At 57.0% G+C, this 13,090-nt stretch overlaps 1 protein-coding gene across 1 annotated transcript in view; it reads left to right on the top strand.

Annotated features, from left to right (window-relative positions):
• The window catches only part of CD74 (CD74 molecule), a 31,978-nt gene extending 19,825 nt beyond the window's left edge, over positions 1-12,153 (top strand). Inside the window, exons 2-10 of the mRNA XM_021715345.1 lie at positions 2,551-2,765; positions 7,127-7,296; positions 7,462-7,544; positions 8,037-8,099; positions 9,376-9,471; positions 9,767-9,854; positions 10,888-11,079; positions 11,367-11,429; positions 11,681-12,153. Coding sequence (XP_021571020.1) covers positions 2,551-2,765; positions 7,127-7,296; positions 7,462-7,544; positions 8,037-8,099; positions 9,376-9,471; positions 9,767-9,854; positions 10,888-11,079; positions 11,367-11,429; positions 11,681-11,691 — 981 coding nt within the window. The 3' untranslated portion in view covers positions 11,692-12,153. The remainder of the gene's footprint in view (positions 1-2,550; positions 2,766-7,126; positions 7,297-7,461; positions 7,545-8,036; positions 8,100-9,375; positions 9,472-9,766; positions 9,855-10,887; positions 11,080-11,366; positions 11,430-11,680) is intronic.
• Positions 12,154-13,090: the final 937 nt, after the last annotated feature.

The following is a 13,090-nucleotide window of genomic DNA, read 5'->3' on the forward strand; positions in this document are numbered from 1 at the left end:
ATCCACTCTCCTCAGCCTCCCAAAGCGCGGGATTACAGGCTGAGCCACCGAGCCCGGCTCAGAAACTTGTTTCTTTATCCTCAACACTTCTGACACCGAATGTGGGTGTTTTGTTTTGTTTTTTTCCACACCAACAACTAATTTTCCAACCCTCTGGACACTAGCTGTGCATCCTACAATTCAGCTTGATTCTGACACTGCCTACCTGGAATTGGCATCAGACCCCCTACCCAGGCTTGGGCTCAGTTCCACAAGACCACGCCCACTTCACATGGCCGTCTTGGGCCACCTGGGCCTCCTGTATTTCTGACCACCCGGTTGTAAGTTGAAGGTCCCCACGACCACTTCCCGAGGTTTGGTAATTTGTTAGAATGGCCCACAGACCTCAGGGAAACACTTGCCTTATAATTACCCGTGTATTATAATAGAAGCAGCTGGAGACAGAGTCAGGTGGGGAGGTGCACCAGGCAGGCACGTGGAAGGGTGCCCGAGGAGTTGGGGTACACCACCCTCCCTACACGTGGACGGGTCTTAGTCATCCCTGTGTCAGGAGCCAGGGGTGAGGGTGAAGGCGTTTCTTCCATCACAGTGGACGAGCCATAGTGGCTAAGCACATGGTCTCCGACCCCATCCCAGGTCTTCCTCCCTCCCCTCGAAGCCCCTGGCCTCTGGACTTGAATCACACGATTCCACCACTTCCTGGGTGAGCAGTCCTGGGGGTGCGTGGGCTCAGTGCCTCAGTGTCCCCATCCGCAAGTGGAGATGACAAGACATTCCTCCGGGGAGCTCGGGAAACATGGCCTGAAACAAAGCCTGTGAGATGTGCCATGTGATGGGTACAGAGAGGGCTGAGTGTGTGGCAGGGTAGTGCAGGGCCTTCAGAGCACGGCCCTGGTGTGAGAGAAGCCAAACAGTTAAAGTCAAGAGGGTAAGACACCGGCCACGCTGGCTCCCTCCTCCCTCATCAGCCCTGTCCTCAAGTGATCAGGAAGGCAACTTGATTTCGGAGAACCAGCAAACCAAGAAGATGGTAGGTTCCCCTGTCCTAAAGACCCATCCTTACTTAAGCCAGGCTCTTTTTATGGCAAGGGCAGGGAAAGAGGAGGAGTTGGGACCAAGGTGCCAGCGAGAGTCTGAGGAGGCTGGCACGCTTCTTTGTCCTTGGTCAGGTCATAATGTTCCTGTAAGTTTTTAATAAAACAGTTAGTTGTTTACATGTTTTTCCTTTAATCTCTGAGTTTTAAAAATGACATGGCAGCCAGGCATGGTGGCTCAAACCTGTAATCCCAGCACTTTGGAAGACCAAGGCGAGAGAACTGCCTGAGTCCAGGGTTTCAAGACCAGCCTGGGCAACTTGGTGAGACCTCGTTTCTAAAATAAATTAAGAAAAAATTAGCTGGGCATGGTGGCGTGTGCCTGTAGTTCCAGCTACTTGGAAGACTGAGGCAGAAGGATGGCTGGAGCCCAGCAGGTTGAGGCTGCGGTGGCTGTGAGCATGCCACTGCACTCTAGCCTGGGTGACAGTGAGACTCCGACTCAAAAAAATAATAATTAAAAAATAAAAATAAAAATGACATGACAGAAACTACCTACAAGGCACAACGTTCCCTATCTGGGGAATGGGCCACCCAAGATCCAATCCCTACCACTACACAATATGTCCATGTAATCAACACTCAGGGGTACCCCCTTGAAACTAAAATAAAAATTAAAAATGAAAAACTTTTTTAATTAAAAAAAAAAAACATGGGCAGGGATCAGTGGATCATGCCTATAATCCCAGCACTTTGGGAGGCTGGGGTGGGAGGACTGCTTGAGTCCAGGAGTTTGAGACCAGCCTGGGCAACACAGCGAGACCTTATCTCTACAAAAAATGAAAATAAAAAAATTAGCCAGACGTGGTGGTGTGTGCCTGCAGTTCCAGCTACCTGGGAAGCTGAGACAGAAGAATCACCTGAGTCCAGCCTGGGCAACACAGTGAGACCCCGACTTAAAAAATAAATACATAAAAAAGTAAAATAAAAACAAAAACGATAGATTGCTTTCACTGTTATACAACTTCTGCTTGTTTTTACTTTGTTTACCTGACTTTTGCTTTCAGGAGAGGATCTCAACTAAGAACCCAAAAAGGGAAAGAAATTATGCTTGTTTCTCCTACAGTTTCATAAAACGCTGGAGGCACAAGGGAGAAGAGGGAAACTGAGTCCAACCTTCCTCCCCCATTTTTGAGATGACTTAGAAGGCTAAAGAGGAAGACTGTCTAAGCCCCTGGGGTGCCCAGCCCTGTTCACACCCACTGCTGTATGCCTCAGGGGGCAAACAAAAGCACTTTGTGCTTCAAAGCGATTTCCCGCAGGAAGTTTCTTGAAGCATCCACTGGGCCTTATGAACCCGAAGGTCTGCTTAGAAACAAGTGATGAGGCCCTGGGCAGCCAATGGAATCGCGCCGGCCTTCCTACCTGCCTGGGGACCCCCTCCTCATCCTGCCCCACGAAGCTTGGCCCGAGCGGGGTATTTCCAGTCTTGCGGCTTTCACTTCCACATCTACAGGTGGGCGGAGTGGCCTCCCGTGGACGAATCAGATTGTTCCCCATAGTCGGCTTCAAGAGGTGCTCAGGGGTTCGGGTCCCAGACACGCAGGCGGCAGCGGCGGCAGCAGGAGCTGTGGGAAGACCGGAGCTCAGAGCCATGGAAGACCAGCGTGACCTGATCTCCAACCACGAACAACTGCCTATGCTGGGCCAGCGCCCCAGAGCCCCGGAGAGGTATGTGTGAGCGCTGGGAAAGGGTACCCAGGTGTGGGGCCCGCAGGAGGGCGGGACTCAGGGTCTGACTCCCACCTGGACTTCTTGGGTGATTTGGAGCAGGTCTCCGACCCTCTCTGGGCTTCAGTCCCCCTGCCCCTGTGGCATGAGGGGCCTTTGGAGCAGGGGCTGGCGACCGTCTTTGCCTCAGGCCTCCTGCTTCTGAAAATCAGAAGAGAGCCCTGCATTCTTCCCCCAGAGTGTCACACAGTATTGGGGGCTTGGAGCGGAACCAGGAACCCCGGGTTAGAAAACTTGGACCAATTTTGAAAAAGTTCTAGATCCCAGTGGAGAAGCAGTTTCTTAAGGAGGATGAACAGAGTTCCTTCCTTCATCACGTATGGAATTGTGTCAAGGTATCGCAGTTGCAGGTGTCTGTAGAGTGGATGGAGACGTCTGCCGTCGTGGGAGGGACTGAGGGACGTCAGTGGGTGGCAAGAAAGTGGGGCGGGCTCAGCTAAGGGGCTCAGGGCTGGTGTGGGTGCTGCCCTCGCCTTGGCAGAAAGAGGTCAGAGGACCATCCGGAGGACCCCAGGGCCTCTCTCCCAGCCTCCAAATGGCTTCACCCGAGTGGTTTCCCCAAAGGGGCTAAGGTGCGGCTACCCCAATGTCTCTTCCCCCTCCTCCCAGTCTCCAGAAAGTAATTTACAACCTACAAGGGCTTACAGCTAGATGTGACGTCAGCTGTTGCCAGGCAGAAAGGGGTTTGCAAGAGACACTTAGGCCACGGGAAGCTGTGTTCTGGGGGACAAGGTAACCAGATACAGACCACGAGGGAGTGGCCGGTGAAAGCCCCAGGAAGGCACTGGCAAGGAGGGCCGATTCCCTTGTGAGGACAGGATTCTGATGGTTCTGCTATGGTCACATGTTGCCTTGGACACATCACCACCTCTCCCAGAGTGTCAGTAACAGCAATCATGACATAGCCACAATTGTTCCCATCCATGTGTGCTTGGCATGGGTCTTCGGTTGTTGATAGTCATCACTGTGATTATTTGCTAGACCCATAACTAAAGGCTGACCTCACAGGTCAAATTGGGTACTTTTATTATCTTTTTTTTTTTTCTGAGTTGGAGTCTCACTCCATCGCCCAGGCTGGAGGGCAGTGGCACACTCACCGCCCCTCCAGCGTCAACCTGCTGGGCTCTGGCGATCCCTCCGCCTCAACCTTCCAAGTAGCTGGAACTACAGGTGCATGCTACCATGCCCAGCTAATTTTTTATTTATTTTAGAGACAAGGTCTCACCAAGTTGCCCAGGCTGGTCTCGAACCCATGGGTTCAGGCAATTCACTTGCCTCGGCCTCCCAAAGTGCTGGAATTACAGGCTGAGCCACCAAGCCCGGCCTTATGCCTTTTTACAGAAGGGAAAATTGAGGCTCATGTTGGTAAGTGGCTTACCCAAGTTATCGCAGCCAGTGAGGGCTAGAGGCAGAACTTGGACCCAGGACTAGTCTGCCTTTGAAGCGTGAGCTCGCACCTCTACCAGCCCCTGTTGGAGGTGCGATTTGTGGGGAGGGCTCAGGTCACCTGGTGAGTTGTGGACCCAGGTGGGTTCCATGTTTGGAGAAGGTGCCCCTTTGTCAAATCCTCATCTGGTCTTCACTTCAGGTCATTCCAGAGCGGAGCCGGTTTCGGAGACTTTTGTGAACACTTCTGCCTGGCAACGTCTGTGTCATGCTTACGGCTGGTTCTGGTTGGCTCCTGACTTTGCCCAATTCCTTTTTTTTTTTTTTTTTTTTTTTTTTATTCCAGAAGGAGGCAGTGCAAAGGAGAAAATAAAGAGAGGAGGGTGATAAGAGTTGGCACTCTACCAGAACCAGGGGACAGGCATTCAAGACACAGAAAGAGGAAGAAGCCAGATGCTAAAGTTAACTATTAACCCTGAGAACAGTACTAAGTGCTACTCGCTTATGGAGTGCTAGCTGTGAGCTTTACCTCTTTATCTCATTTAACTAACAGCCCTTGGAGTAGACACGCTGACCTGATATCACTGACACAGAGGGTTCAGAGACTTGCTCATGGTACCAGGGCTGAGGGAGTACAGAGCCAGGGGTCCAGTCCAGGTTATGTGGTCTCACTGGCTGTGAGAATCTCTAGATTCTCAGGCCTCCCGAGAGACAGCGATGCAGAGATGGGAGGGGACTTCCCGCATCTCCCCATGGAAGGTAGACCAGGGCTAAGACTGGGTGTGGGTGGCAGAGACACTGACCAAGCAGAGAGGATGAGGCTGGAGAGACAGCCTGGTCTACCCTCCTTGGGAAGGCCAAGAAGTGGAATTTGTTTTCCCCTCCTGTCTGGTCTCCTCCCCCTCCCCATGCAGTTTCTGCTTTTTCCTTCCAAAATGATTCTCCTTTGGGCTGGGCCTTGTCCCAGAAAGCACAGAAGACTGGCAAGCAGAGAGCCAATAAGAATGACCTGTGTCTGTGACATCATGAGTTACCAGGCAGAAGGGTCTCCTGGAGTTTCCTTAACCATCCTCACTGGTCTCTGGAGTAGGCGGGTGCAGCGACAGTCAGTTTCCAACGGGTCTTAGTCCGTTTTGTGCTGCTAAAACTGAAGACCACAGACTGGACCGTTCACAAGGAACAGAAATGTATTTCTCACAGTTCTGGAGGCCAGGGTGTCCCAGATCAAGGTGCCAGCATCTGATGAGGGTCTTCCTGCTGTGTCCTCCCAGGGCGGAGGTGGAAAGTCAGCAGAGAACCAACTCCTCCCGACAGGCCCCCTTACAAAGGCTCCTAATCCCATTCACAAGGGAGGAGACTTCGTGGCCCAAACACCTCCCAGCCCGGCAACACCTGCATTTTGGAGGGGACACTTTCCAACCACAGCAGGTTTCTAGCAGTCCCACTCTTGGGGATGGGTCGAGGAATAACAGGCCAGGAGTGCTCAGGGTCCTGGGTCAGGATCTTCATGGCCCGTCCAGGAACCTGTGCAGGTGCCCCCAAAGCCACATCTACAGCCCACTGCTGCAAGGGCTCCCTGAGGTCTGAGGGTCTGGCTACACCTCACTGTGCAGACGGTGAGGACAGAGAGCAAGAGAGATTCACCCAGGTCACACGGGCTCAGGCACCTACACTGTGGAAATCTCCACCCCCCGCCGGCTGGGCATGACCACTTGGTAAGGGTAATAACTGTGACCACAAATACTTCTGCGGTCACGGTGAGATCTTGCTTAAAAGAAGAGAACCACCAACTAGAACCGCTGAAGCAAGGGGTACCCCTGTGAAGGCGAGGGAACAGAGGCCCAGAGACCGGCAGAGACTTGCTTGAAGACATGGGGGTCTGGGCGGACAAGTGTCTCCGGAGGGGGCGGGGCCTGGCCCTGCTCCAGCCTGAAGCTCCCCCAACCGGCTCTCAAAATGTCAAGGCGCCACTTCTTTTAAGTGGGCCACGTGTTCTGCTCTCCAAGTTCTCCTTCCTTCCCTATTCTCCTTAAATCTGATTTCCCTGAAGGGGTAGGGGTAACGTAGGAAGGTGAAAACTCCCTTCCTCTTCCATGGTAAGTACATCCTTTTTTTGTCGACTAGAAAACAAAACAGGGGCAACCCCCCTTCGGGTTCCCTCCTACTATGAGAGCTTTTCTGTCCTCTCAATAAATCGTGCTTTCTCAAGAAAAAAAAAAGAAAGAAAGAAAAAAAAAAAGAAAACAAAACAGCCAGACACACCCGTAATCCCAGTACTTTGGGAGGCCAAGGCAGGAGGATTGCTTGAGGCCAGAAGTTCGAGAACACCCTGGGCAACATAGCAAGATCTCGTCTCTACAGAAAAAAAATAAAAATAAATTAGCTGGCATGGTGGCCCATGTCTGTATTCCCAGCTACTTAGGAGGCCGAGGTGGGAGGACTGCTTGAGCCCAGGAGTTTGAGGCTGCAGTGAGCTGTGATCATACCACTGCACTCCAACCTGGGCGACAGAGTGAGACCCTCTCTTGAAAAACAAAATGAAACACCAGCTCTTCCCCTCGGGGGCAACCCTGATCCTCAGGAGATCCCCTTGACAAAGGGGCCTGGGAATACACTGCAGCCCCACCCCTCCTTGCCCAGATGGAACACCAAGGCCCAGAGGACCAGCAATGAGTCTCTTGGCTCTTCCCTGTCTAACCTGGGCCCAGGCAGCGGCAGTATCCCCACCTGGGAGGACGTCAGATGCCTCAGGTTTGGGAAGAGGGCTGGTAATGTTTTTGAGCTACATTTCCACAGCCAGCTTCCTGCTTGTGCTTAAGGTGCGTTTGTCAGGGTGGCTTCAGGGCTGACGGGGATGTCCTGCGGTCACCTGCCTCCGTGAATTCTCCTCTGACTCACTCCCCCTCCAACAACAGGTGCAGCCGTGGAGCCGTGTACACAGGCTTCTCTGTTCTGGTGGCCCTGCTCCTGGCTGGCCAGGCCACCACTGCCTACTTCCTGTACCAGCAGCAGGGCCGACTGGACAAGCTGACCGTCACCTCCCAGAACTTGCAGCTGGAGAACCTGCGCATGAAGCTTCCCAAGCGTGCGTGCACCCCCACCACCCCACGCCCCCCCATCCCTCACCTCTGAGACGTCCCTGTCCCCAGTGGGGGCCTCCATCCCCTCCCTCTGGTCTGGGGTCTGAATACCCGCCTCCCTGGGCCCGGGGACCACACTCACGCTGTGCCCCTGACACCCTGCCCCACAGCTCCCAAGCCTCTGATGAGCCAGATGCGGATGGCCACCCCCCTGCTGATGCAGGCGCTGCCCATGGGAGGACTGCCCCAGGGGGTAAGGACAGCCCCGGCGTGGTGGCAGGAAAATGTCACCTGGATGGGAGACGGTGCCCGGGAGAGCCCAGCTGGGGAGGGGGTCCTGGCTGCTGGGGGAGCGGCAGGGCCCACGTCAGGAAGAAGAGGGCACCCCAGAGCATGGAACAGGGGCAAAGGTCGCTGGGGCCTTCCCTGGAAGGAAGCCTGGCCCTCCACAGTTGACAGGGCTTCTCATGTCCCAAAGCATCTTCCTGTCTCTCCTCTCAAAGTCCTTGTCACGTAGTGATAATGTTGCTGTTCACAAAACGGTTGCAGACAAAAGTCCTGGGCAGGAAAGCCCGTGCAGCTGACAATGAGGACAGGGAGGCAGGAGGGTGAGGTGGCCTGCTCGAGTGCTCACATTCAGAGGTGCCAGGGGGGTGCGCTGAGTGCTGGGACAGCAGACTCTACTCAGCTGGCTCCCACTCCATGCGCCCAGCCAGTGCTGTGACCCTGTTCTTTCCTCCCAAAGCCCGTGCAGAACGCCACCAAGCATGGCAACATGACGCAGGACCACGTGATGCATCTGCTTCTGGTAGGTGCAGGGAGCTGCCGGGCCAGGCCACCCATCCACCCACCGGGGACCCCGGCAAGGCCGAGCCCCGGGCCCACACACCTGTCTGTCTTTCAACAGCTTCAAGGGTGGCCCTTAAATGCGATATGCAGTACAGTCTCCCCTATTTCTGACATGGAGAAACTGAGGCCCAAACTTGGAAGTGACACCCCTCTTTTCTTCCCGTTTTTACTGCATATCTGTTCTGTGGCAGGCACTGTCCCAGGTCCTGGGCCCACATGGGAGCAAGTGGACCCAGTTCCTGAAGCCACGGGAAATCCCAGACTAGTGTGGGAGACAGACAAGCGACCAGTGATCAGAGAGGTCCAGGGGGTTTTGTGAGGAAAGAGGCAGAGGACCTAACCTAGCTGGGGGTGATCAAGGAAGACTTCCTGGAGGAATTAAGACCTGAAAGATGAGTGGCTCTCTGCAGGGATTAGGGTCATTGGTAGAGCTGGCCTGGACCCTGGGCCTTGACTTCCAATCCTGGGATCTTACAGCTGCACAGCTGGCCTGTTTCCACTCTCCACCCTGGCTTGAGGTTGCGGATCTAGACTTGGTGCCTCTCACAGTGGAAGGCCAAGGTGGCCAGGCATGGTGGCTCTCGTCTGTGATCCCAGCACTTTGGGAGACAGGAGGACTGCTTGAGCCCAGGAGTTCAAGACCAGCCTAGGTTACATAGCTAGACCTTGTCTCTAAAAAAAAAAAAAAAAAATTAGCCAGGCATGGTAACCCATGCCTGTAGTCCCAGCTATTTGGGAGGCTGAAGAAGGATCACCTGAGCCCAGGAGTTTGAGGCTGTGGTGAGCCGTGATCGTGTCACCGCACTCCAGCCTGGGTGACAGAGTGCGACCCTGACTCAAAAAAAAAAAAAAAGGCTGGGTATGGTGGCTCAAGCCTGTAATCCCAGCACTTTGGGAGGCTGAGGCGAGAGGATTGCCTGAGCTCAGGGGTTCAAGACCAACCTGAGCAAGTTGGTGAGAAGTCTCTACAATAAAAAAAAAAAAAAAAAAGCTGGGTGTGGCGGCATATGCCTGTAGTTCCAGCTACTTGGAAGGCTGAGGTGGAAGGATTGCCCGAGCTCAGCAGGTCGAGACTGCGGTGGCTGTAAGTGTGCCACTGCACTCCAGCCTGGGTGACAGAATGAGACTCCAACTCAAAAAAAAAGAAGCTAGACCAGGGGAGCGGAGGCTACACACTTCACCTTGCCCACCAGGGAGCTCTTTTAAACCACCTTTTCTGCCCTGCCGCCCTGCAGAAGGGCAACCCCCTGAAGGTGTTCCCGCAGATGAAGGGGAGCCTCCCAGAGAACTTGAGGCACCTCAAGGACACCATGAACCCCCTGGAATGGAAGGTCAGCGACTCCCCGCACGAGCACCACCCCTATAGCTCGGGCAGGGCTGGAAAGACCTGCGGGAGGACTGGGCCGAGGAAGCCATTCAGGAAGCCGAGGGGGCTTGCTCGGCCCTACGGTGTGTGGACCCCAAGAGTGTGTGGCGCTGAGAGCCACCTGGGTCTTCCAGGCGAACTGGGCTGCAGCTGGACCCCAGAAGCCGGGCCCCGGCTGGCCCCATGCTTCCGTGGCCGGGGCAGGGTGGGGTGGGTGGGGTGGGCGGGCACCGAGCCTCACCCCGCCTCCTCCCCATCAGGTCTTTGAGAGCTGGATGCACCACTGGCTCCTGTTTGAGATGAGCAAGTACCCCTCAGAGGAGAAGCCCACCGAGGACCCACCCAAAGGTGCACAGGCGGGAACGCTGGGGTGCCGAGGCCGGGTCGCCAGGGCGCCCTCATCCAAGCACAGCGCCGGCCTCCAACCCTCTCTCCTCTCTCGTCTCTGTCTCTCCTGCCTGCTCCTTCTCGGCTCAGCTGCCCCGGGCCCCATCTTGTCTGTGGTTCTGTAAGGGCCCGCCGGGTAAAAGGCCTCCGCCATGAGGTGGCTTCTGAGGTGGCCTCCCTCATGAGGTGACTTTCACAAGGTGACTTTGCTCACAAGGTGGCCTCCCTTTGCGATAACCTCCCTCCGCCAGGTGGCCGCCCCTCACGATAGCCTCCCTCCATGAAGTGACCTCCCTTCACGAGGCAGCCTCCCTCATGGGGTGACCTCCCTTGTGGAGGACAGCACTGCCCAAGGCAGCCTGCCACAAAGCCAGCCTGGAGCATGCCAGGCAGGAATTCTCGTAACGTCTGCCCCCAGCAATTCCAGTGAGGGCCCAGCCAAGGGCGGGGACGTGTCCACCTCACACACAAGGCGTGCCAGCTCTTCTGGGCCCGCTGTCTTGGGAGCGCTGGTCCACCTGGTGCTGTCTGCACAACTGTGGGCGGGCCACTCCCTTCTGGGCTTTAGGGTCCTGAAGCTGAAGGCCGATGCCCGCCCTGCCCTGGGCCTCAGTTTCCCCACCGGATTCACGGATGGCACCTTACAGGCCTCCCTTGACAACCCCAATAGAGCTCGTTTCCACCTGGGAACTCCCAGAGCAGGAAGCCTAAGCTCACAAGGCGTCCACGGCCTTTCCCTGGACGTCACCACCACACATGCAGTCCTTAAGTCTACTGGGCTTTGAGTGCAGAAGAAACTCAGGTTCTTGGGTAAATTACCGCATGTCCTCTTTGACCTTGGACCCTGTGGGTCCAGGGATCAGGCCTCAATTTCCCCATGCGAGTCATGGGTGGAGCAAGTGCAGCCATGTGGCCCCACAGTGGAGTGTGGAGCTCTGCCGAGACCCTGGTCCGGAGCCCGCTCCTCACTGCCCTTGCCACGCTGTCGCTTCAGCACAGACCAAGTGCCAGGAGGAGGTCAGCCGTGTCCCGGCCGTGCACCCGGGCACGTTCAGTCCCAAGTGCGACGAGAACGGCAACTACATGCCACTGCAGTGCTACGGCAGCACCGGCTACTGCTGGTGCGTCTTCCCCAACGGCACCGAGGTCCCCCATACCAGGAGCCGCGGCCACCGCAACTGCAGCGGTAAGCGGCGCCACCGTCAGGACTTTAGAAAGGCCTAGAGCACCGAGGGCGAGGGCCCTGGAGCCCACAGGACACGGGACGGCAGCTCGGGGCAGCCACCGTCAGGCCTCTCCACACCCACACGCATCTGCACCACCTGCCACCTGTCCTCCAGTCCTTCTGCCTGTGACCCCCACCGTGCCATCCTCGCGCACCCTCGCCCTATTGCCTGCGGCGGACTGGAAGCCGTCCAGGTGCCTCGGTGGGGTGGGCTCCCCGCGTCACCTGTGGTTGCTGCTCCCTTGCAGAGTCCCTGGACCTGGAGGACCTGTCTTCTGGGCTGGACGTCACCAAGCAGGAAATGGGCCAAGGTGAGACCATGCAGGCACCTGTCACCACAGCTCATCCCCATGGGCCCGGCTCCCTTGGGGGCAGACACCCCGGGATGACCATTTCACAGATGGGAACGGGGCTGAGGGCTGGGGTCTCCACAGACCCTTGGCGGTCAGTGCTCACATCCAAGCAGGACAGCGGAGGCGACGGTCCCTGACTCTGGTGGACCCTGTGTGTGGGTCGGGGCAGGGCCGACAGGGACCCAGCCTCAGCCCGCCCTTCTCCACAGTCTTTGTGTGACGGCAGAGGGCCCAGCGCCGGCCCTGCACTTCACGGCTCTCCCGCTCTCCTCCACTCCGCTCCCACCGGCCCCTCCCCCGTGAGACCCCGGCACCGGCTCTCCATCGTCCTTGGACCTGGCAATCAGCAGCACAGACAACCACCAGCAGGGCCTCCCTGCCACCCCTTCTGGCCCAAGGAGGCGGCCCAAAGCAAGGCGGACCCCCATTCCTGACATCACGGCAGCCCCTGACGCGGGGCCCTGAAACCAGGCCCACGGGAGAGGTGGAAGGCACAGAAGGGACAGCCAGGCCCCAGCTGGGCACACTAGTTGGCCCCTCTCCTGTCTGTCTCTGAGCTGCCCTCTTCGCTCTCCCGGCGTCACCCCAAGGAAAGCTCACTCCCCTCCCCCTCCCCACCCCAGTTCCCCCTGCCCAGCCAAGCTTGGCATCAGCTCCAGGGCCCAGCTCATGGGAATAAAAGGTAGTGAGTAGAACACTGGCCCCGCTCTTCTATTGGGATCCTGCAAGCTCACCCCACAGGTACCAAGGGGCAACCGAGTTTCCTGGGCCCAGTCATGGGGGCAGAGGGCAGCCTCCGCAGGGACGGCAGGGCTGCAGCTTGGACAGACACGCATGGTGGCAGGTTGAACACACAGTCCCCTCGCTTCCAGAGACAGGCGCTCGCCTAGTTTCTGAGCTCAAGCTCCTCTCGGCCCAGCTCACCCCCACGTCCCCAATTCCATTTCTATACTAAGAACAGTGCGTGTGACAGCAGATGGCACCGGCTCGGCCCTGATGTCCGGGATGGACAGGAAGTGGGGGATGGTGGAGAACTGGCTCCCGGGCCCTCCCCTGGGTGGCCTGCTCGGCTCCAGCTGGTGCTACAGGCGGGCGCGGGCCCCGGTGTCCAATGCGCAGACTCTTTAGGACGAGTCAGACACTGACAACTTCAGAGAAATCGTCCCCTTAAAGACTTGCTGGGCCTGCAAGGCTCAACGGGGACCCTGGAGGGGCGAGGCTGCACCGAGAGGGCCTGGCCTCCACCACGTCCTGGGTGCAGCGGGAAGCTGGCCCAGGCCCCACAACTCCCAGCTCTGTGCTCTTTCTGCCCGGCCTCTGCTGTCTCCAACAGCAGGCTGCACACCCCAGCCCCTGGAGCCAGACCTCTGCATTCACAGGCTGGATCGGGAGGCGGCCCTCGCTGCCCCTCCCTCAGCCTGCACCTGAGCCACCCGGGTCCTGCAGACGTCACCCACGTGGTGCATGTTTGTCCACTCCTTGCTTCACCGCACAGGTCTGTCCACACTGTCCACAAGGGCTATTGTGCCGGCTGCTGGCCTCCACTGCGCACCTCACAGAAGCTGCCCCAGCCCAAGAGGTGACTGCAAGGCCCCTCGGGTCCTGCCTCTGGGCATCTG

The sequence above is a fragment of the Carlito syrichta genome, unplaced genomic scaffold, assembly GCF_000164805.1.
Source record: "Carlito syrichta isolate Samal-C Ts95f unplaced genomic scaffold, Tarsius_syrichta-2.0.1 Scaffold307020, whole genome shotgun sequence".
Classification (NCBI taxonomy): domain Eukaryota; kingdom Metazoa; phylum Chordata; class Mammalia; order Primates; family Tarsiidae; genus Carlito; species Carlito syrichta.